Source organism: Epinephelus fuscoguttatus, linkage group LG17, assembly GCF_011397635.1.
Source record: "Epinephelus fuscoguttatus linkage group LG17, E.fuscoguttatus.final_Chr_v1".
Classification (NCBI taxonomy): Eukaryota; Metazoa; Chordata; class Actinopteri; order Perciformes; family Serranidae; genus Epinephelus; species Epinephelus fuscoguttatus.
The window spans coordinates 16,504,539-16,526,557 of record NC_064768.1 but is presented as its reverse complement, the minus strand read 5'-3'; the positions used below and the strand labels follow the sequence as shown (position 1 = coordinate 16,526,557).

The 22,019-nt window shown below is 43.4% G+C and overlaps 1 protein-coding gene across 2 annotated transcripts in view; it reads right to left on the bottom strand.

Annotated features, from left to right (window-relative positions):
- The window catches only part of LOC125904788 (ephrin type-A receptor 7-like), a 214,877-nt gene that overhangs the window by 154,750 nt on the left and 38,108 nt on the right, over nucleotides 1-22,019 (bottom strand). For both annotated transcript variants that reach the window (XM_049602421.1, XM_049602422.1), the window contains exon 2: nucleotides 2,106-2,170. In XM_049602421.1, the coding sequence (XP_049458378.1) occupies nucleotides 2,106-2,170 (65 nt within the window). The remainder of the gene's footprint in view (nucleotides 1-2,105; nucleotides 2,171-22,019) is intronic.

Genomic DNA, 22,019 nt, shown 5'->3' with positions numbered 1-22,019 from the left:
GTCATAAGCGTGTTTAGCCATGTGCACAGCACAACAATCAGAACATAATTCTCACAATTGGTAGCTGTACGAAAACTTGAGTATATTGAAATATTAAAGATTTAAATTCTATATGCACTTTAAGTCATTAATGATGAGTGGACTGAACTGATTCCCTATTGTTATATTATTCTGAGTACTTGGGGGAAGGTGTTGCAGTTTTTCTCTTAGCCAAGCAGGGGTGGGGGTGGCTGGGGTACAAAAAATGTATAGATGATGGAGAAGGTGTTTTTTTTTTATTTTCTTGTATGAAATGAAAAATGGGGTTAGGCTTAATGATATGTGGCATTAGTCGACTAGACAATTAAACGTAGCTACCCTCGCTAGTTGGTTCCTGAATTATGCTAAACGTATTAAGATACCAAAAAGGAGGAGTTTGGATCAGCATGAGAGACTAAGCAGTTGCTCCAACCATCAACAGATCTCTCACTGTCTCTCCGTCCCTGTCTCTCTGTCTCCGTCCCTGTCTCTGTCTCTCCGTCTCTCTCTCAGTCTCCCATCCCTGTCTCTGTCTCTCCGTCCCTGTCTCTCTCTCTCTCTGTCTGTCTCTGTGTCTCTCTGTCTCTCTGTCTGTCTCTCTCTCTGTCTCTGTGTGTGTGTCTCTCTCTCTGTCTCTCCGTCTCTCTGTCTCTCTCTCTCCGTCTCTCTGTGTCACTGTCTTTCTGTCTCTCCGTCCCTGTCTCTCTGTCGCTGTCTCTCTGTCCCTGTCTCTGTCTTTCTGTCCCTGTCTCTCCGTCTCTGTCTCTCCGTCCCTGTCTCTCCGTCTCTCCGTCCCTGTCGCTATCTCTGTCTCTCTCTTTTACGCTCACAAACACACACATGTACTCACAGACTCAATGGACGGAACCACATGCATGCACAATACACAATAAATAAAAGTTATTTGTTAACTTTTATTTACTGATTTTTCATCATGTTTCGTAGGACAGTGTGCCATGATCATGTTTTTTTCAGACAATGTTTAAACTTGTTTAAACTTCTAGATTAAATTGTGCTCAAGTCTGACTGTTTTCTGAGTGTTGCCGTATGTTTAGACCAGTTGACTAGGCTGAGTTTAAACTTAGTCTTTAGAAGCATCCTAAGTTAAGCCTGCCAGCCCCCGCCACCACTCACATAACTTTCACACTGTCCCTAAGAATGTACAACAGTGGCAGAGTCAGTATCTTGATTTACTTTGCATGTCAGCATTTGCTGTATAAAGTGTGAAAAACTTTAAAACTCTTTATCTGATATATCATCATCCGTGTCACTATTTGAATTCCTGAGAATGACTCTGACTTGACAGACCTGAAAGTAAACGGAACACAAAATGTGGCTCTCTCGCATACAAAAACATATCCACACAAAGCGAAGCAGACAGTGGAAATAGATTATCTGTAATGGTTACGTGATAAACTGCACTAATGTTGAGGTGACTTCATCAGAGTGGATGCAGTGTGTTCTCTCTCAGTTCTATCGGGGATGGTGGGCGAGTCTCACAGGTCCATTAATCTCAGATTTAGCTTTGCATGTGGTCCAGCAGCCACCTCAAGGTGACAGTGACTCAACACAATGTACACTAAACAGCACACACGTGTACACTGCTGCTTATATAATAGACATTTTGAGTGTGCTGTGCAAAAGAAAGGCCAAACTCCAGGTGGGAAGTGGGTGACAAACTGCCTCAGTGGCAGATTCTTTAAAAAAACGGGGCTCCTGCCTTTGTCTTGCAGTCATAACTTAGCGTTCAGGTTTTTACAAGCCAAAACGATCGATACGGAGGGGGACCATTTATCTGTGGCAGCATATTTGTGCTCTGGTTTGGACACCGCAGTATCCTAGCCTGCATAAGCGCCATCGATTAATGATAATGATGAGCTGTGGACTGGGGGAGAAGGCAAGGTGCGAGAGAGGAAGGGAACAATGAGTAGAAGAAGGATAAAGTAGAAACAGCATGAGAGGGATGAAAAGGGGCGGTGTGTGTGCCAGCTGTTGAGCAAGCAGCTGTGTTGTGGAGCCGAGCGAGTGCACAAGCATGTGTACAAACAAACATAAAGATGATGAAAAATGCAAGTAAGCACACTTACTCCATTGGGGGGATAGGACGTCCAGCCCAGCTCTGCCTGAGTCTCTTTAGAATTCAGCAGCACCACTGTGGGAAATAAAGGAGGAAAAACAAACAGAAGCATAGAGGTCAATTTAGGAGGGATTATAGAGCTTGTTTGCATTTATCTTATCTTGTCCATATAAATAAGTTTGTCAACAGTGTGCCACAAGTGCATGTCAACAAAACATGTTAAAGGCCAACTCATAAAAAAAAAAAGAGCGGTCCTAAATTTACAAGTCCAACAATGTAAGACAATATGACATGTTAAATTTGGAATAACGAAAGAGGGCCATTAACACCGAGGCAGGCCTGTCAAAATCCGGTGAGAGCGAACGTATCCTTTGATAAGTGCATTAATACCATCTGTTGAGGACTTAAACCGGACAAAGAGCTTTCCATCATCCTCTGGCTTCAGCAGCAAAAACACACCAAAGGCCGCGCACAAAACACGACCACAGGGCTTTTCAAAACAAGCCCGGAGACAAAGAGAGCCCTCGGTTAGCTTTCAATAGCGCAGCAGAGAATTCACTGTACTTAAAGGTCTGCACTCGGTGTGTTTTTCCTTTCAGCACCGTGGACAGAGAGCAGGAGCTTTGAGTCTGTGTTCAGGACCACGGACAGCTACACAAGCCAGAGAGAGCTCAGCACATTACTGCTGTAAGCATATGCTGCTCAAAGACGAGACACAGTAAAGGTGAAGTTTCCTAAAAGGAACATCTAAGAGTTGAGTTGACCTGAGTATTTTTTATATTAAAGTATATCTGTCTATCGTTCAATACCGGTGAAAGAGCCTATCTACACTTGCATTTACCAAATTATTGACTTAAGGTACCATTTGAGATATTTCTTTGATATGCTACTTAGACTTGTACTTCACTATGTTTAGAGAGAACGATTGTACTTTTTACTGCCCTGCATTTATCCCACTGGTTGTTTTTTCTCTGAACAAAAAAAGAAAAACATCTTATTTCTATAGTTTTGATTTTGATCCTTTATGCTTTTATTGCTAAAACATCTGTACTATTACTTAAGTGCTATTTGGACGGGATTAGTTTTACATGGGGATGTGAACTGATGTAAGTTTACCACAGGATGTCTGTAATATGAATGTCCGATTCGCACGGTGTTGCACAATTGTTTATTTTTGTTAGAAATAAATAGTTCATCATTGCATTAATCAGTTTCATTTGATCTTAGGAAAGAACTGTGTAGTCATCAATGCCTGATGCCTCTAGTCTTTTCTGTTCTACATGTAAAGATGTACAGCTTTTTAGGTCAACCATGGTATTGGATCGGTATCGGGCATCGGCTGATACTCAAAGCCACAGCATCGGGATCGGTATCGAAACTGAAAAAGCTGGATCGGTGCATCTCTAGAAAAAACGTGGAAAACTAGGTGTAAACACGTAAAAATCGTTCTAAACAGGACGTGACGAAATATTTATATACATTTTTACAGAGGATCGCATTCGCACAGGGTTAATATTACCCGAGGTATTTTCTCCAGACCGTTTTATAGAAGGTTAAAGTCGACGTCATTTTTACTGACATTATCCGTAATTATTAGAGACATGGCACGTTCGGACGGGACTAAAATCCCTCATAATAATTACTTTACCCCACGTCTCCACGTTAAACTAATCCCATCCAAATAGGGCTTTACACTATATAAAATGTAAACTGTTTATACCTGGTATAACATACGTCTTAGGGGATCCAATTGTAAATGACCACCAAGATACAGATATATTCTATGTATATTTTAAATGCTGTACTCTAGATGTTAATTTTTCCCCGTGGCAATGAATATCACTTTTTTCTATGACATTGCATCAAAGTTGGAAATTCCAGTTCTGTGACAAACCTACATCAAATTTAACAATTACAAAAAACACTTCCCTTACAGTTATGTTGTAGTGCTACCCTGTGGTGTAGTGGTCTTTGATGAGGGGGTTGTACTACTAGGTAGATATGGAGGTTACTGACAAGGAAGTGGGTTCAAACTACTCCAATGGCTTTTTAGCTGAAATGTAGGTATACTGTAAATGGCAACAAAAGGAGGTTGGCATATGCCTTATACCTGCATATCCCCCCCCCAAAATACATCACTGATGCTACCACTTTTACTTCAGTACAAGATCTAAATACGTCCATCACTGAAAATATCTGTTCTTACACTAAGAGACATTGCCAAGTACTTAAGCACCCCGTCGAAACCGAAGTTGGCATGGCAACCAAGACACCACAGTTCACTCGTCGTGATGTCTTTGAGCAGTCAGTGAGTGAGAATGGCCGTTGTTTCAAACTCAGTAGTATGCAGCAGGCGTGCATGAAAGCCATCATCAGCACATTTATCTTAATCTATAATGTAATATCAACATCTGTAGCAGCATATGGCGAGCTGCATTACTGCCTCATTTTTAAGGGATTTTGCTGACATTAAAGTTACCCATGCTTTAAGCTCGTCCGCTTAAAAAGACCCTCCCCTGTACCCCCCACCTGCCTGCCCACACACACACACACACACACACACACACACACACAAGGAGTATCAGGCTCTCTTGCAGTCTTACACCTACAGCCTTGAGGCAATATGAGTCTGACAACCAAACAGAACCCTTTTTTCAGCACTTTGAAGAGCACCCTGCGCAAGGGCTGCTATTTTTCATCCTCGAAAAGTATTACCTTCACTCTTGCACTTTCGTGTGTGTTACTTGGCTTTAACTTTTGTTTTCTGCTTCAAATTTCTACCATTTCAGGAGCCTAGTGAGGGCCATCGAAAATAACCTGCGTGGCACAGTCTTGAGTCGGCAGCAGACTCCTTGACAAGTGACCATTTCTCCTCATCCAAAGCAGTGTTGGTGTTCTTACAAAGACTTGGATCTCATACCCACTGCTACATGACAAATATTTGGCCATATTGACATTAAGAACTGGGCACATGGATGTACTGGTGAGCAAAGAGTAGGAACCTACGCAGTCTGACTCATGGTGTGGGCCTTGTCAGATGTGGCGACTTGAGACGTGTAATCTTGCTGCCTAATGCGTTGACAGGGAGGCGATGGACTCTGACACGATGATCTGCTTAAAGATTTTCGATGTTTTACGGTTGCACAGAGAAACAAGTGTCGGAACAAAGCCGTCGATACACCAGCTGAACTTTTCAAATAATCATATCACTTGCAGAAAACTATTTTCTCAGATGTGTTCTGTCACATCTTTTTATCCCACAGCCATGACTCAGGGGTAGACTATAAATACAAGGTTACATAAACGCTATTTAAGCGCCATTAAAAAAAAAAAAAAAATGTCTTCAATGTCACCACAGTTTGGAAAGCCAAAACCCTGAGAGGCCATGACAGTGAATGTTTTTTTCTTCTTCTTTGCTTGAAAACGAGACACTGGCGCCTTGGCTAGAGCGTGAGGAGGCCTCAGTGGACTACGGGAGATCCTTTACTAAACACTTAACTTTATTATTTTTTGGGTTAACACTGCCGGGTGCCCAAAGCATGGTTCTGTGGTTAGCTGATAACATAGAGGCATTTGGAGAAGATTAGAGTGGAAGAGGCCAAGGGTGGTGGAGAGACACTGAGAGAGACTGAGGCGGGAGACGGAGAGAGACGACGAGAGAAAATAATCAGCGAAGGAGGGTGAAGAGAAGCGAGAAAGGGAGCCGACTTGAAAGAGTGAAAGACAAAAAAAGTGAAGTCGGCAAGAGAGGCTGAGAAAAAAGGAAAGGAAGAGAGAAAGGAGCACATGAAGTGCAAATAAATGAATACTCCGGGCAATGCACAGAGGGATCAGTGTGCCTTAGTGAGCAGTCAGTCAGTCAGAGAGAGACTCAGAGGACAAAGTTGGCACTATGATCACACACTGAACACATAAGTCCTGTAATCACAGCCTAGTTAGACAGACTAATGGGCCTTTGGGGGCAGGAGGGGGAGAGAGAAATACAGAAAGACAGATAACAGAAAGAGAGACAAAAAAGTTGAGACAAGAAACCCAAAGCAGGGTAGAGAAGGGTCACTGAAAAGAGGGGGAGAGGGAAAAAGTTAGAGAAAGAACATGTGACAAAGACACAAAAGCTCTCCCTCTCTGCAACCCATGGCTCTGACTAATAGCTGTGACACATTAGCTACTAAACACCAATTTCAAAGGTTGTTTCATAAATAATTGCCCATCATTACAGGGACAATGTGGATCTGTGAGCCAATTTTAGGTGTTTTTGTCCATTTGGCCTCAGCCCTATTTAGAGGACACAAGACGAGGCCTGCCAATAGATAAACACAGTCCAGGCCAGATGGCAGACGATGCATTAAGAGTAACAGTGCCTCATCTGCTTTAGCCACATTACAAAGAGCACGCCTTACGTAAGAATTGGACGTCTGATTGCTTGTGTTTTGATGTCAAATTAAAGGGTGGCTTCTTTTTTCATATCCTTCTGAAGCTTCCTGGTAGCGTTCCTGATGTTTTCAAATCCCAAAAATCGAATTTTGCTCAAAGTATGTATATTTTAGCCAAAAAAAAATGCTATTTTCACAAGCCCCTCAAAAACGTTTTCCCACGTGAACTGATGTAGGCTTCGGTGGATTATGAGACAAGGGGCCCCTGGGCACAGATACAGTATGCAAAGGGCCCCACCTGCTCTCCTACATAGACACACATACTTTGTGGTGGTTTTCTCTTTGTCATTGTGATGCATCTTTTTGTGGTTTTGTGTCCATTTGTAGTCATTTTGTGTCTCTTCCTGGTTGGTGCGTGTGTCATGTGATTTTTATAAGTGAAGGCCAAGAGGCCCCCTTACACTTTGGGCCCCATGGCTTATGCCCCGTAGGCCTGTTCATTAATCCATCCATGGACATAGGTTTCTGCAAGACGTTGCTGCTTCTTAAACCTACATATGGGCACCACATTAGTTGGGTTCTGACAACACGATCGAGTCGGTTGTCAACCTACACTTAAACTGACGGGTTTTTTTGTTCTTTTTTATTGTTATCTTTATTTAAGGAGGCTAAAATATGTTTTGCTGCTGCCCTGTCCACAGCCGCCACTCCTTTGACAGAAACAGTTATTTCACAAGGAGTTATGAGTTACCACTGCCTCTGTTTGATTAGTTAGCCTATGTTATATCATGAATTTTGGAACCAAACTACCATGGAGGTACAGAGCAGAAGGCCACGCCGTTTAGCTTCTTTGCCCCAGTACTCCCGTCTGCTTCTCCACAATGGGAGTGTGCCGACTGCAATCTAACTGTAGGTACTACACTGACTATAGATCCATTAATGCATTTCTACAGTGCAAATGCTCAGTATTATATTGAATCAATGTGTCCTCACCTGGTAAAGTAAAAGATTTAAGAGCACCATGTTCCACCTCCAAACTCTCTCATTCTCAATGCTTACACCATAAGCAGGGGTGCGGGGTGTGTGGGAGGATCAGCACTGTAAACTATGTCACTGCTTTCTGGTAAAGGCTGAGTTTCCATTTGAAATACATTAAAAAGAACTCCGATGACGCCTTTGTTTAAAATTGAGAAGACATGAGAGACAGAGAGGTATCAAAGAGCTTTTTTTCAGAAAGTCTAAAATAGTAGACTACAGAAACCTTTAAAAAAGATGTAAAGAAAACTTAATCAATTCCCACAAGAAGGCACAGAAACTGCCCTGCTAATGCAGCAAAGGCTACCTCTATGCCTGCCTTGGAATCCAAACCTTTCACTTGAGCAAACACACAAGTTCCAGCAACCACTTGTTTGGATGAGAGGAATGCAACAGAAATACTGAAAGAAATGTTGTATACTTCAGAGTAAAAAACATCCATGTTTTTTCTCTTAGAAATGAGACCTCTATGAACTTTATGAAGGTTTCCAGGCTGCAGAATGCAACAAGAAGAGACTTTGACAATATCATGTGTGCTTCATGTGTCTGACTGCTTTCATGTGTGTGCTTGAGTATGTTTGACAGTTGTGTTGCTTTCTTCTGTGTTCTGCAGTTTCATTAAAGGGGCAATAAGCGAAACCGTTTCACTGCTAGGTTTGCTGTTGTGCACTGCCTGTAGAGCAAAACAAAGTGTGTCATGAGCCACTCCTCCCTCTACCTCTGCTCTCCAACCCACTAGAGGGTTGGAGAGAGGAATGTTAGCTTTAGCTCCCACAGTTAGCACTAGAGCTACTACGGCCACTGGAGTAGCTTGCAGCTATGGAGCGCTTCTACCAGCTCTTCTAGTCACTGAGCCTCGCCTCCATTTCAGCAAATATATTACAGGTACCATCATCATTGAAGTAGGCAGGGGAATAGCTAAACACAGCCGCCAGACTGCCCGCCAGGCTACATTTTACAATGCTAATTGCAAATTAGCTGGGCTGCCGGGCTACACACCTAACACAACCGAAACGCCTGACCCATTGCTGGGACCAAAGCTCCGGACATTAACCACATTCACATGAACGTACATGAACGCACAGCGGGACCGGCTTGTAAACAATGGGCTGGAGATCAACACAGAGAGAGGGTGTGTGAGGTCATGCTATACTCCAGATGAAATTACACCTCTAGTTCTTCACATAGCAATTTTTTAATTTCTTCAATCTAAAAATGATGAATTTCGCTTGTTGCCCCTTTAAAAGTGTGATCACTGAGTTTCATTAAAAGTATATATCAAGTGTGTGGCTCCATTTCTACCTCCCTCGCCTCACTCACTCTTTCATCTTTCTCTGGTTTGTGTGTGATGTATTAATTGAGCTGTTCTGCCTTGCTGACACACAAGGATGAGACGCAGTGATGGATACAAAGCGAGCACTGAGGGAAGAGACAGCTGTAGAGAGACGTACACTACAGCACTCAGGTCAAGTGTACAAAAGAAAGAGTGGAAAGGGGGTTTTGGTGCAGCAATAGCTCTCAGAAAGAGCCAACACTAAAAACTGGCCTTTGTCAAGTGTGTAGCCAGCTCTTACACAGCTATTTTTGCCAGGATATTGGTGGACGGCAACACGAAGACAGTTCTTTCACAGAGGCCGATTTCAAGGGCTTCCAATGTTAAGGGTTCTCATTCTTTCCGCTAGAACTAAATGTGTTTGCAACTCTTGAACTGAGGGTAAAGGCAGACTTCCAAGGCCAAGTGTTTGATCTGAGAGGGGAGGAAAAAGAGCAGAGAGAACAAAAACAAGTGTTGTGCAATGCTCTACATGCCTAATAAACAAAGGTATGTATAAATAGTTTACAACATTCTGTCACCAACAAAGAAAGCCGCCTCTGCTGGAGCACAGCTCAATAATATATTGTCTCGCACATAAGTATGTTCTTACAGATGATTAAAATCCCTCTCAGTGAAAGGGACTCATTTCATAATTCGTCTCGGTAATATTCTATAGCTTCATGGCCGGATTAGCTCTGGCTTTGGCTGTCCTCACTGCGACCTGCAGGCGACTTATCAGCCAGCCTACGCCCAGGCAGACCACGGGGCTCAGGAAGCTCAACCTGCCCGGAGAGAAAGCACCGAGACGGGGATAAACACAAGCCACTGGCGTTCCACTGGGACAGCTATTGTCCGGTCATCATCCTTCGTATACAACAGGGGAATGGAGGAGAAACTGAGACTTTAAATGCTCCGAAGACGAGGTGGAAGGAATGAGAGAGGAAACAGAACACGAAACAGAGCTGTAGCTTTGAGAGCTGGATTCAGGCCAGGCTAAGTCCAGAAAATTAGAATTGGTGACTTGACTTCTGTGAAATTTGATCGTGATGAGATCTGATTCTCTGAAGACTTGGAGGACGGACTTGAAAGCAACAACACTCAGAGCAATAACTAATAAGTGAAACAGTCACAGGCCCGCTTTGCAAAGCCAAACACATAGAATATACTATGTATAAAAGGGATATAGTCTCACCTATGGGGATAACATTATCATTACAGCTTTGATAAGTGTAATAGATACCTGAAGGACTTGTATCTGAGACTTGCACAAACTAGAGACTTGATTTTGACTTGTTGCAATGACTTGAGACTTGAGCATGCCTTCAAACTTTGCCCGGATTTACCCTCAGTGACCTGAGTCTCGAATTTTAGAATTGACTTGCATATGTATCAACAGAGTTTGACTTTAGGGCTGCAACTAACGATTATTTTCATTGTCGACTAATCTGTCGATTATTTCTTCCATTAGTCGACTAATCATTTTACCAAAAAATGTGTTAAAATGTTGAAAAATGTCAGTCTGTCTCTCCCAAACTCCAAAATTATGTCATCTGATGTCTTGTTTCGTACTCACGCCAAAGGGTTTTAGTTCACCGTCATGGGAGAGTGTAAAACTGCCAATATTTGAACGTAAGAAACTGCAATAAGAGTATTTTGGGGTACTTTTATAGTACTTTTATATGAAAAAAAGAACCAATTAGTCAACTGCTAAAATAATCACTGATTATTTCAATAGCCGATTAGTCATCGATTAGTCGGCTAATCGTTGCAGCCCGATTTGACTTAAACTTAATGAACCGAGACTTGCCTTAACAGACAAAGGCTTGTCCTGGACATGTCTGTTGAACTTATGACTTGTGTAAGACTTGTCTAAATTACTTAAGACTTGCTTTGACTAGAGCTAGGTACTTGATACCTTTAAGGTATTGACTGAAATAACCCGGTACCAAGTAGTACTGAAACTTCTACAGGCAAACAATACCTTTTTGTACCCAGATCTCAAAAAGAGGGCTATCTGTATGCTTTTGCTTGCAGCCAATCACCACAAGCATTCTTCAATTTAATGTGACGTGTGATTAGCGAACAACTGCAACAGCTGCAAGCCCAATCTGTGCTGTGGTGAAGTTGAGCGCAATGTATTTATGGAGCTGGCAGTTAGGCATGCCGAGATATTAAGCAACTATATCGAATACTCTATTAGTATCGGTATCACTTAAGGGTACTGGTATTGTATTTTTTTAGCAATACCTAGCCTTGGCTTTGACAGACTTGAGACCTGATTTAGACTTGTTTATGTGACTTGAGCCCTGACTAGGCGGTCTTTATGACCTGAGTGTTGACTTGCCCCAAAAGACCTACAAACAGCTACAAAATTGCATCTGTCTATAAAAAGTCAATCACCCAGAGAGACAGATGGTGAAGGTAAATGTAGGTAGGTGTCCAAGAGCTACACAAGAATGATTGAGCACAGTTTTAAACAGTACGTAGCACATGTAAAATAAAAAATACACATGTATGTACACCTGTAGCATAGAGTTTTTGCAGGGAGTAGTTTGTCGCTCCCCAAGGAGGGAGACTGCTTCTTCACGTTCCCCGCTGAACTGAAATATCGGTGTAGAAGCTTTCTTGAGGCTGGCTGGGATATACAGTCTTGCTCGAGGACACTAGAGCAGGGTGGGAACATGGGACTTGGAGGGCCTGAAATCGCAGCACTTCATATGAAAAATGATCTTCCTGTTTGCTGCACCACCCTGCTGCTCAAAGAACGTGGGAGGGAAGATAATATATACTCCAACAGAAGCAATACAGTAATGCTTCTGTAGGACAGATAAAAAAGGATAAATGGACGGGGATATGAAGTGTCACATAAAAACACAAACAGGCACATAAAAAGATAAATGCTGTGTATAAACGGACACACACACAAATCAGGAACAAACACGCACACGCCACCATCTGAGACAAATGGTGTCGGGGAACTCTTTGTCCCTGATATACACACACACACACCCACACACACACATACACAGAGCCAGCGGTACCATAATAGCAGTTCTAACAGCAGAGCACATTAACTTCAAACAGGGCTCTCCTTTTAACAGAGTCATTAAACTTTCAACTTGGGTAATGTGACATACTGTAAAGAGACTGGGCTGTCCGCTCTCTCAGGCCCACCATGCAATTACCTACATGATGCATGACAATGGGGTGAACGGTTAAATGCTATCATGGTACAGAGCATGTGTCTCTTATTCACGCAGTGTCTTCAAATAAGCTATCAAGCAGTGTGCAGTATATAAACTACGACTACTCATGGTAACTTCCAGTCTAGCTTAATTTGTTTATTTTTTGTTGTATTGATTGTTAGTCTAGAGTCTATTAAGTTTGAGAAAGTCATAAAAAAATGCCCATCATAAGTTGCTACAGCTGAAGGGAATTCATTTAAATTGCTTATTTTGTGCTACCTACCATCAAAACCCGCAAAATATTCAATTTACAATGATATAAACATAATGAAAAAAAAATAATAATCTTGACATTTAAGTAATTGGATCCATGCACGCAGGGATGGTTTTTTTTTCAGCAGCATTTTACAGCAGCATTATACATGCAGACACTGGGAAGTGTCTATTAACGTGGATATTTTGGTTGATTTTAGACCATTTAAAGCCAGAAATGAGCAGCTCTTGTCTGTGCTATTACTTCGATACGGTCAGAACAGCTGGTTCCTGAAAGTCAACCAGAGTCTTCAATTCAAGCAGGTTTTTTTTTTTTTGTCACTCAGTGTGCAGTGTACTTCTGGGGACGTTTCAGCGCCCAGACTTAGCTGCAGATTGAGTGCTCCTCCCTTTGACCATGCTCTACAGGTACAGGCAGCTGCAGACCCAAACCAGGGTCTGAGTAAAGCCTAGTTCACATTGCACGATTTTCACCGCGATGTTGACCTCATGTGTGAACAAGCCTACGAGCAAGTCGCCCCCTTGTCTGTGACTGGGACTGGATATCTGGCATGGTGGACAACTGGAGAAATCTGACACAACTGACAAAGAGCATCAGCCATTGAGAGGCGGGATACATCCCACGTCAGCACGCAGGAGGACAGAAGAAATGTGAGGAGGGTCGCCAAGTCCGCTTATTAGCCGCGACTTTGGGCTTGTTTTTCAGTAAAGTCGCTTACAAACAATGGTAGTTGCGGGCTGCGTTTTTTTGGGCTTGTTTCTAAAGTGGAGTTGCTTATTTTGGGCTTGCTCTCTAAATGTCACCTTTCTCTCTATATATCCATCGCTTCTTTTGGGCTTGTTTCCATAGCTCTGGTTGCTTGTTTCTCTCCCAAGATCTAGCAATACTGACAAGCCGGCAAGCAACAACAACACTGGCGGGGAGCTTGTTGTGTTTGGACCCAGACCCTGGAGGCAGATCTGATTCAACACTGCGAAGAATATCCATGCCTTTATGATGTGTCGTCTCCAAGTTTGGTGACATCACAGTGTTATCTGGGGCTCTGTCGGCGAGGACTCGGTGGAGAAATCTTGTGGTGTGCACACACAGGTCATAACACAGTTGGCGAGACTCCCGCTTACAGAAACACATGTCGCCAGGTATGAACACTCGATAGTCCTCGCGACGCATTTTGCGGGGTGAAAATCAGGTAACGTAAACTAGGCTTAAGACGTAAGCAGCTGCCCAGGGAAAAAGAGGCTTTGCCTTATCAGGTTCAGGATAACATTCTCTACAGCTCAGAGTAATGTAAAACAATACAGTCTCTGGCTTTTGTTTGATACCTAACGTTAGTGTCTGCAAAAAAATGTGCATATTTCCAATCAGTCGTTACAGTAGTTAGCACACATTAGCTCCAAGGGCTAACTTGGCTTGTTAACGATATTACAAAAAATGTTACTCTCAGGCTGAATGTCCTGCCAAAGACTGTTCAAACTCCATATGGCAAAAGAGGAATGTATGGTTGAATATTCGTATTGAAAAGCCAAATTGGACTTAACTGACATAATGCTATATCAGGTACAGCTAATGGTCAGTTCAGTTTGCTCTGTAAATGTGTAATAAAACATAAAACAATGATAATTCCATTGGGGAAAAAAAGGAATATAATAAAATAAGATCCTGTGTGCATGTGTTGTTGAGCGAGCCAGCGCAGCGGGCTGGGGGTTTCGGTTTTGTGTGTCAAGAGACATATAGTGTGGGCTGATATATAGAGAAGGGGCTTATCCTCTCACAGCTTGATATGGAAAGGTAAAATCCTGAAATCCATGCTTGCTTGCAGTAGAAGCCAGTGTGTACAGATGTGGGAACAGCTGGTTTATGGTCATAGTTCCTCTTTTTTTTACTTTCAAAGTGAAGATTTTCTGCGGCTGTTGGGCACACTAGCAAAAAAAAGGACTGAAAAGCGCAGCAAAGCCATCGAGGCTTCAACAACAGCAACAATATAGAATGATTTTTCACAAAACAGAAGAAATTACAGCCATCAAGGAATAACGTGCATGGAAGTAAAAGCGACAGGTGCTGTACAGAAATCACCCTTGCTGTTATTATGGCACCCTGATGACAGCACAACCTTAGAGTCAAAGTACAGTGCATCACATGCTACATAATGTCCCTCTATGCCCCAGCACATCATTTCTCTCTCTAATCACTTTCCCACCTTTTCCTCCTCATCTGCTCCTCCCGTAATTCTCCGCTCTCTCTCCCCTCCTCTCTACCTCTCTTGCAGTGCCGGCCTTGAATCTGAATGACCACCTGTTAAGACAAATCGCTTCCAGGGGGAATAAAGTGAGTGTGTGTATGCATGTTTGTGTGCGCTCGAGGGAACGAAAGAAAAGAGTCATTGAGTGAGTCAGAGGGACGGGGAAAGCAAGTGTGTGTTTAAGGAAGAAAAAAAAATAGCAGAGGAGGAAATGGCTAAATTCAGGCAAAGAGTGAGGACTGACTGTAAAAAGAGAAAAAAAAAATAGAACGACAGGTTGAGTTGGGCACCTAAGGAAGAAAAAGAGATGCTATAAAAGTTATACCTGCTGCTACTGAATAAATACACAGCTGCGGGGCGTTTTTATTACAATATGTTCTGGAGCTCCGAGGCGTAGATATTCCTTCCTTTTTTTATTTCTTAGACAGACACAGGAAACGGAATGATAAAAAAAAAATTGGGAGCTAGAGGAAGAAACAAGCCGACAGAATGCAGCAAGAGACAGAGCGAAAGACAGAGAGAGATAAAGAGACCAGAGGCCAAAGGAACTTATTTTCATTTGTAGGATCTTGTAAGAGGTTGTAATTGGTTGTCTGGATTGATATAGTGAGAGCCGTGAGAGCGCTGTCAGGTCTTATTGTTACGACAGAGTGGCTCTGAGGTACAGGCCTGCTTTACCGGCAACTAGGCTGAAAGTCAAACTTCTGCAAAGCAGAACAAGGCGGCATACACAGCAAAGAATTCACTTATAAAACATTTACGACAGATTTAAAAGAAGATGGGCTGATATATTAACGTCAGATTTAACTCTGCAGCAACTGCACTTATCAAAGAATGTATCAGGTTACATTTAGGACAATCCAAAATACCTTCCCTCCTTTCCGTGACTGCTGGCTCGGGTTCAGGAAAGCCATTTTAACCCTGGTTTTTAGCAAAAGGAATGAGCCGTTTAAAGGAACGAGTGGAGCATGCAAGTAGAACCTATTTAAAGGACGGACGGAGTGGTAAGCGAAGGGACAAATGCAGAAACCACTTCAGGAACAGTCACAGCTCTAAAAGCAAAGTGCTGGAAATAAAATCACTGGAATATTCCATGGCAGCAATCAACCACGCAAACATGCTGGTGAAAGAGACTCTTGCAGATATAGACATAAATAGAAGAGATGGATGAAAAGTGAGAGGATGACGAAGGAGTTGCTTAAATATAGACGAGATGCTGGAATGACTCAGCTCTGTTTTTGGGGGCATGGCCTCGTTGCCAGTAGAGCCCAGTGGGTGCAAAATTGGTCACAATAATCTGCAGGGCTGGGTGACACAAGTGATGCATTGGCTACAGAAACAGACCAAATCTATAACCAGTGAACCTTTTTTGGTTGATTGTAATAACCAAGAAGAACTGACAGTTCATTCATCTCTTTTCCTTTTTATCATTTAAGGCATTAAACGTGACACAAATCATTTATTTCTTAAAAAGAACAATTTGCGCATCATCAGTAGTTGCAATAGAGCCAGCAATATGGAGCTCCAATGGAGCTTCATTCACTGATAGTTTGACCCTGAACGACATCCTACATATCATGCCAGCAGCACTCAAATTGATTTTTGAAAGACATGACTTCGGTATATGTTCAGTTTACAACACAGTATGGAGGTGTGATGGTCTCCAAAGGGCAAATTTAAAAGGCACAATTCACCTCAAAATCAAAATACATGTTTCCCTGTTACCTGTAGTGCCATTTATCTATCTAGATTGTTTTGGGTTGAGCTGCCGAGTGTTGGAGATGTCAGCCATGTCTGCCTTCTCTTGAATATAATGGAACTACATGTCTCGCGGCTTGTGGTGCTCAAAACACACATACATACACACACAAAAAGAAATACATATAAACTGAAAAACTCAACAGCAATGTCTCTTTACAGATATCATGACCTGGTAATGTCTATAAAAAGTATGCATATGCGTGGCATACGTCTAGGTGTGGGGACAAGATTTTGGCATCGGAATTCTGGTTTCCTTTTGTAGGACATTTGTAGGCAGAGCATTATTTACCGATCATGTTTGAATGGCAGATAAACAGTCCATGTGGAGAGGTGAAGTGCGCTGACTCAAATGCAATCTTAGAATCCCTTTGGCTACTGTCTAATGATAATTTATCTGCACACAAATGCAGATATCCGTTTGTTAAGATTAACCAAAATGACCTTCACACAGAAGAGGAAGTCTTGGCCTGTATGTCCGCTGGCCACACTGGATCACCCCAGAGTATTTGCCCTCGCCCCCAGACGCTCATCATCAGACTGATAGCTGATGGGTTTCAAGGTTGATGACCTGGTTACCCAAGATAATCCACAGACCTTGTTGTGAGCAGTTTAATGTAGAAAACTATTTTCTGTCTACCATGAGTCGATGCTAGCATATTCATGGATCAGCTCATGCTCATGACAACGTGAGATGTGAATATTGATGGCATCCTCCTCAGCTGAGCTGTACTAGGTGTGCTAATAGTAGATGCACGCTTCCTTCTGCATGGTGATATGGTTGGCAGATGTGGTTTGGTAAGAAGAAAATAGATCCTATATGAAACTGAGTGCCATCTAGTTCTATTATATCGGAGAGAGGACGGACATCTCTACGGCCAATATCTCCAGCACTCAACAACTCGCACCAAAATATCTAGATTGATAAAAAGCACTGCAGGTAAGAGGAAAAATGTGTTTTTGATTCTGGGGTAAACTCTTCCTTTCACCCTCTATCCAAGTCCTATTAGTGAGACTGTGTATATCAATGACTTGCCAAAAAGTGCAACCTTGCTACCTTAAAGTAAACAATTTAAAATCTTAATTTTTTCAAATCAAAAGCATCTTAGTGAAAAAAAATGTTTCATTCAACTTTACAACAAGGCCAATAAAAAGAGGCTTTTGGGAAACAGCAGGCCTTGAACTGAACTTAAAACCAAGGATGTAGAGCTACTGCTGTTGTGTTTCCAAATAACACCCATTTAACACTGCAACTATTAAGACGTAACCACTTCCAGTAAACTTGACTTTTAAACCTCTGGCTCTTATGCAACCACATATACATATGTTACGGTATGCATCACCCTATTTAAATATGTTAGGGCAGTCAACAGTGAGTGTGCATATGTGTGGAGCTCAGTGACCCGGCACTTAAATGTGCTTGCATAATATAAGTGCTCGCATGGCTGTAAATGTTGGAGGAAGACTGCATATAGGCTGCATCTTACAGATTGTTAGACATGTTTGAAGATGGAAACAAGTTGAATTAGAGGTCATTCATGCAGAGGAAACTCAAGTGGAATTTGTATGTGTAGACACTAGGATGGCTGCACTGGCACAGCATCAGTACACAAGTGTTACATCATTTTGCACAACAAATAAAGAATGCTGCTTTATCACAGTCCGTGCCAAATTAAAAATATTACGCTTGTTTGCTCATAAATCTCAAAAGGTTCTGAAAAAAAAAAAGGAGACTGAAAATGTCACTGAAGGCAGATTTAGTAGCAAACTCTCCGTCTTGCAATGACACTCACACACAAACACATAATTATATTCCCTTGTTGCAGTGACAAGCTCCAACGTTAACCTTTTTGAGTGCAGGAGACTGTTTCAAATGTCATAAAAAACAGAGCATAAAGCAACAGTGGCATGTGTGTCATTCGTGTCCACACACATTTTTACATGCACCTCCACAGGTTAATATAAGCTGAAATTGTGCATGTAAGATATAAGGGCACCTGCATCAGCGTATGCCATGCATGCTTGGACTGAGAACTTTGAATGCCAGCATTTATGGGATATATGTAGGTGAATGTGTGTGAGAGAGAGAGAGTGAGAAAAGGAGCGTTCCCAGCCTGTGTGTTTAAATTCCCACACACACCTAGCCCTGGTTTTAATTCTGGGAATGACTTGCAAGCCTTTCAGAGGACCGTTAAATAATAGAGGTCTGTATCTTTGCACTGTGCCACTGTTTCCTCCATCTTCTCCCTTAGTCTATCCTCAGTCCAGCCAGCCAGGCAGCCAGCAGTCTGCATTATTTAACTAGACACTCATTCAGGCCACTATCTGGAATAGAGCCTGCAGCCTCACAGTTTGATGTCAGTGCGACAGAGAAAAAACATGGCAAGACGGGGAGGGAGGAGAGAGAATATAATAGCGTGTGTGACAAAGAGAAGTAAAAGTTTTTGTCATCTTCTCTTGTCAGGTTCATCCGTTACAACACTCGTCTGTTTTTGCCCTCACCCCTCCGCAAACTCCAGAGGTCCACAACTCTTTATCCTTCTGTTCTCCAATTTTTTCCCTCCATTTTCCCACTCACCTGCGCTCACCTTTTCATTCTCTCTGCCCTCCTCTTTTTCTATATACCCTCCCTTGCTCCCTCTCCCCCATTACAAGCGAGCGAGGAAAGGGGAGGGGAGGGCAGAGCAGTTACATAAGTGCAGAGGGTTTTGTGCTGACTTTGTTTTCCCTCTGGTTCAATTTGAGTACCACTTTGGATTAAATTAGGTCGTCTTCTTCTACATTCACCTCTCCTCGTCTCTTTTATCCCCCCCACCTCCCTGCTTTGCTCTTTTCCGCCCCCTCTTCTTCTATTCACTGACAACTGAAAGAAGGAAAAACACCTGCACTGATGCTGATGCACACAGGGGCTGACTGGAAGTCAACATGCACACAACGCACTGTGCACCATAAATCATCCATTGCATATACAGTACGATCCATAATACATCTCAGACATATCTTAAATTCTATTGTTTTCCTTCCTGGGTCATTTTTCTCTTCCTGCACTCACAGAAGTGTCCACATGCAGAACTAAAGAAATAAATGAACACACGCCACACAGACACTTATGGAGACATAACACTATGCATCGTCTCTCTCCCATCTTTCCATAGCGCACTGCAAAGCAAACACCCCGCTGTGCAGAGGTGAACAAACACACCATGCCCTCAACGAAAAGCAGACACACCGGCAACATTGTTTCGCTGAAAATTAGGCTTCGAAAACAACTTTATAGAAAGATGAGTGCCATAAAAACATGTTTTGAGTATGAAACCATGGGTAACCCAGCTCTCCCCCAAACAATATCTGCAGTGGCTCAGCACCCCTGCTTACAGAGCACTTCTGGTGCAGTCGGAACATTCGATCTTTTTCAGAAAACCTCACTTGTGTCATTCAGAACATAAACATTGATCCCAAAATGGCAGAGGTGATGTGTCTCAACCCAGGGATTTCAGAAATGTGTAACCAAGTGAACACACAGCTACATCAACAGGTCTCGGATTCAGCGACTGCAGCCACCTCGCCCTGTTTGCACTTTTTCGGCATAGTGTCTCTTAGCAGCCTGCTGCGTTTGGTCTGGCACCTTGTCGCAACCTTTTTATAAAGCCCTGACCTCACCTGAGCGCTGTGGAGCAGAGTCTCTGCAGATAAATACACCGCCACACACTTCTAGTGGGTTATAAGTAATGACTGAGAGGGATTACTTCTGTATGAGTACATGCAGTTTTTTTCAGTAAAGTATGGCACAGTATACCTTTAAATCTGCCTGCCAATCAGGTAGTTTGAAAAGCTCCTCAATGTAAAAGAAGTACTGCGCCTGGATATCATCCAGTCTTTTTAAAAGAGGTTCTGGCTATAGATCCAAACTACACTTTCATAATCCAATACTTACCTAATACCAGAAAAACACATCTTTCAATCCAAGTCTACCAACCTCATTATGCTGTACTTTGCAATTACATCATCAGCAGCTTTGTCAGAATTCAATTTCCAGGAAATCAGAGACTCAAACCGTACCTTAATTGATGTTTATGTAAGTGCCTGTTCTCCTCTTGAAATAATGACATATATCCCACTTACCTAAAAAGCTCATTATTTGCGAATAAAGATAAACGTATAAACGTATATATCAATCCTGACTGACAACAACAGTGAACTACTGACGCTCCTTTGAGGTGTTTCACTTTTAACCACATACCGTATCTGTTACTGAAGATGGTTGAATTATCCATCAATGCATCCAACATCATCGACATGTAAAAAAAAAAAAAAAAAAAGTTATTCTCAACTCAAAAACAGCACTGTGCTCAGTGTGTTAGAATTATGCCTAAAAAAAAAAAAAAAATCAAAACCTCTCCTCCGAGAACCGTCACCTTATTGTGGTGGAGGAGTTTGAGTGCCCTAATGACCCTAGGAGCTATGCTGTCGGGGGCATTTTGCCCCTGGTAGGGTTTCCCATGGCAGATTGGTTCTGGGCGAAGGGTCAGACGAAGAACGGTTCACAAGACCCTTCATGATGGATACGAACAAGGTCATGTGTCCCCGGCCCGGAGGGTTACCGGGGCCCCACCCTGGAGCCAGGCCTGGGGTTGGGGCCCGTGGACGAGCGCCTGGTGGTCGGGCCTTAGCCCATGGGGTCCGGCCGGGCCCAGCCCGAACCGGCTACATGGGCTCGTCCCCCTGTAGGCCCACCACCCGCAGAGGGATCCAGAAGGGTTTGGTGCAATGTGGATTTGGCAGCAGACCAAGGTGGGGGCCTTGGCGGTCCGATCCTCGGTTACAGAAGTTGGCTCTTGGGACATGGAATGTCACCTCTCTGGCGGGGAAGGAGCCGGAACTTGTGGAAGAGGTTGAGCGCTACTGGCTAGATATAGTCGGCCTCACCTCGACACATAGTTCCGGGTCTGGAACCCTAGTCCTTGAGAGGGGTTGGACTCTCTCCTTCGCTGGAGTTGCTCTGGGTGAGAGGCGGAGGGCCAGGGTGGGCTTCCTGATAGCCCCCAGACTCTCTGCCTGTACGTTGGGGTTTACCCCGGTAGACGAAAGGGTTGCTTCCCTGCGCCTTCGGGTCGGGGAACGGGTCCTGACTGTTGTCTGTGCTTTTGCACCGAACAACAGTTCAGAGTACCCACCCTTTTTGAAGTCCCTGGGACGGGTGCTGGACAGTGCCCCGACCGAGGAGTCCATTGTTCTGCTGGGGGACTTCAACGCTCACGTGGGCAATGACAGCAGGACCTGGAGGGGCGTGATTGGGAGGAACGGCCTGCCCGATCTGAACCCGAGTGGTGTTCAGTTATTGGACTTCTGTGCGGGTCGCAGTTTGGCCATAACTAACACCATGTTCAAACATAAGGATGTCCATCGGTGCACGTGGCACCAGGACAGCCTAGGTCCCAGGTCAATGATCGACTTTGTAGTCGTATCATTTGACGTGCGGCCATATGTTCTGGACCCTCGGGTGAAGAGAGGAGCAGAGCTGTCAACTGATCACCACCTGGTGGTGAGTTGGATCAGATGGTGGGGGAAGACGCCGCGCAGACCTGGCAGGCCCAAACGAACAGTGAGGGTCTGCTGGGAACGCCTGGCGGAAGAACCTGTCCAGATGATCTTCAACTCCCACCTCCGGGAGAGCTTCGACCGCGTCCCGAGGGCGGAGGGGGACATTGAGTCCGAATGGGCCTTGTTCCGCTCTGCCATTGTCGA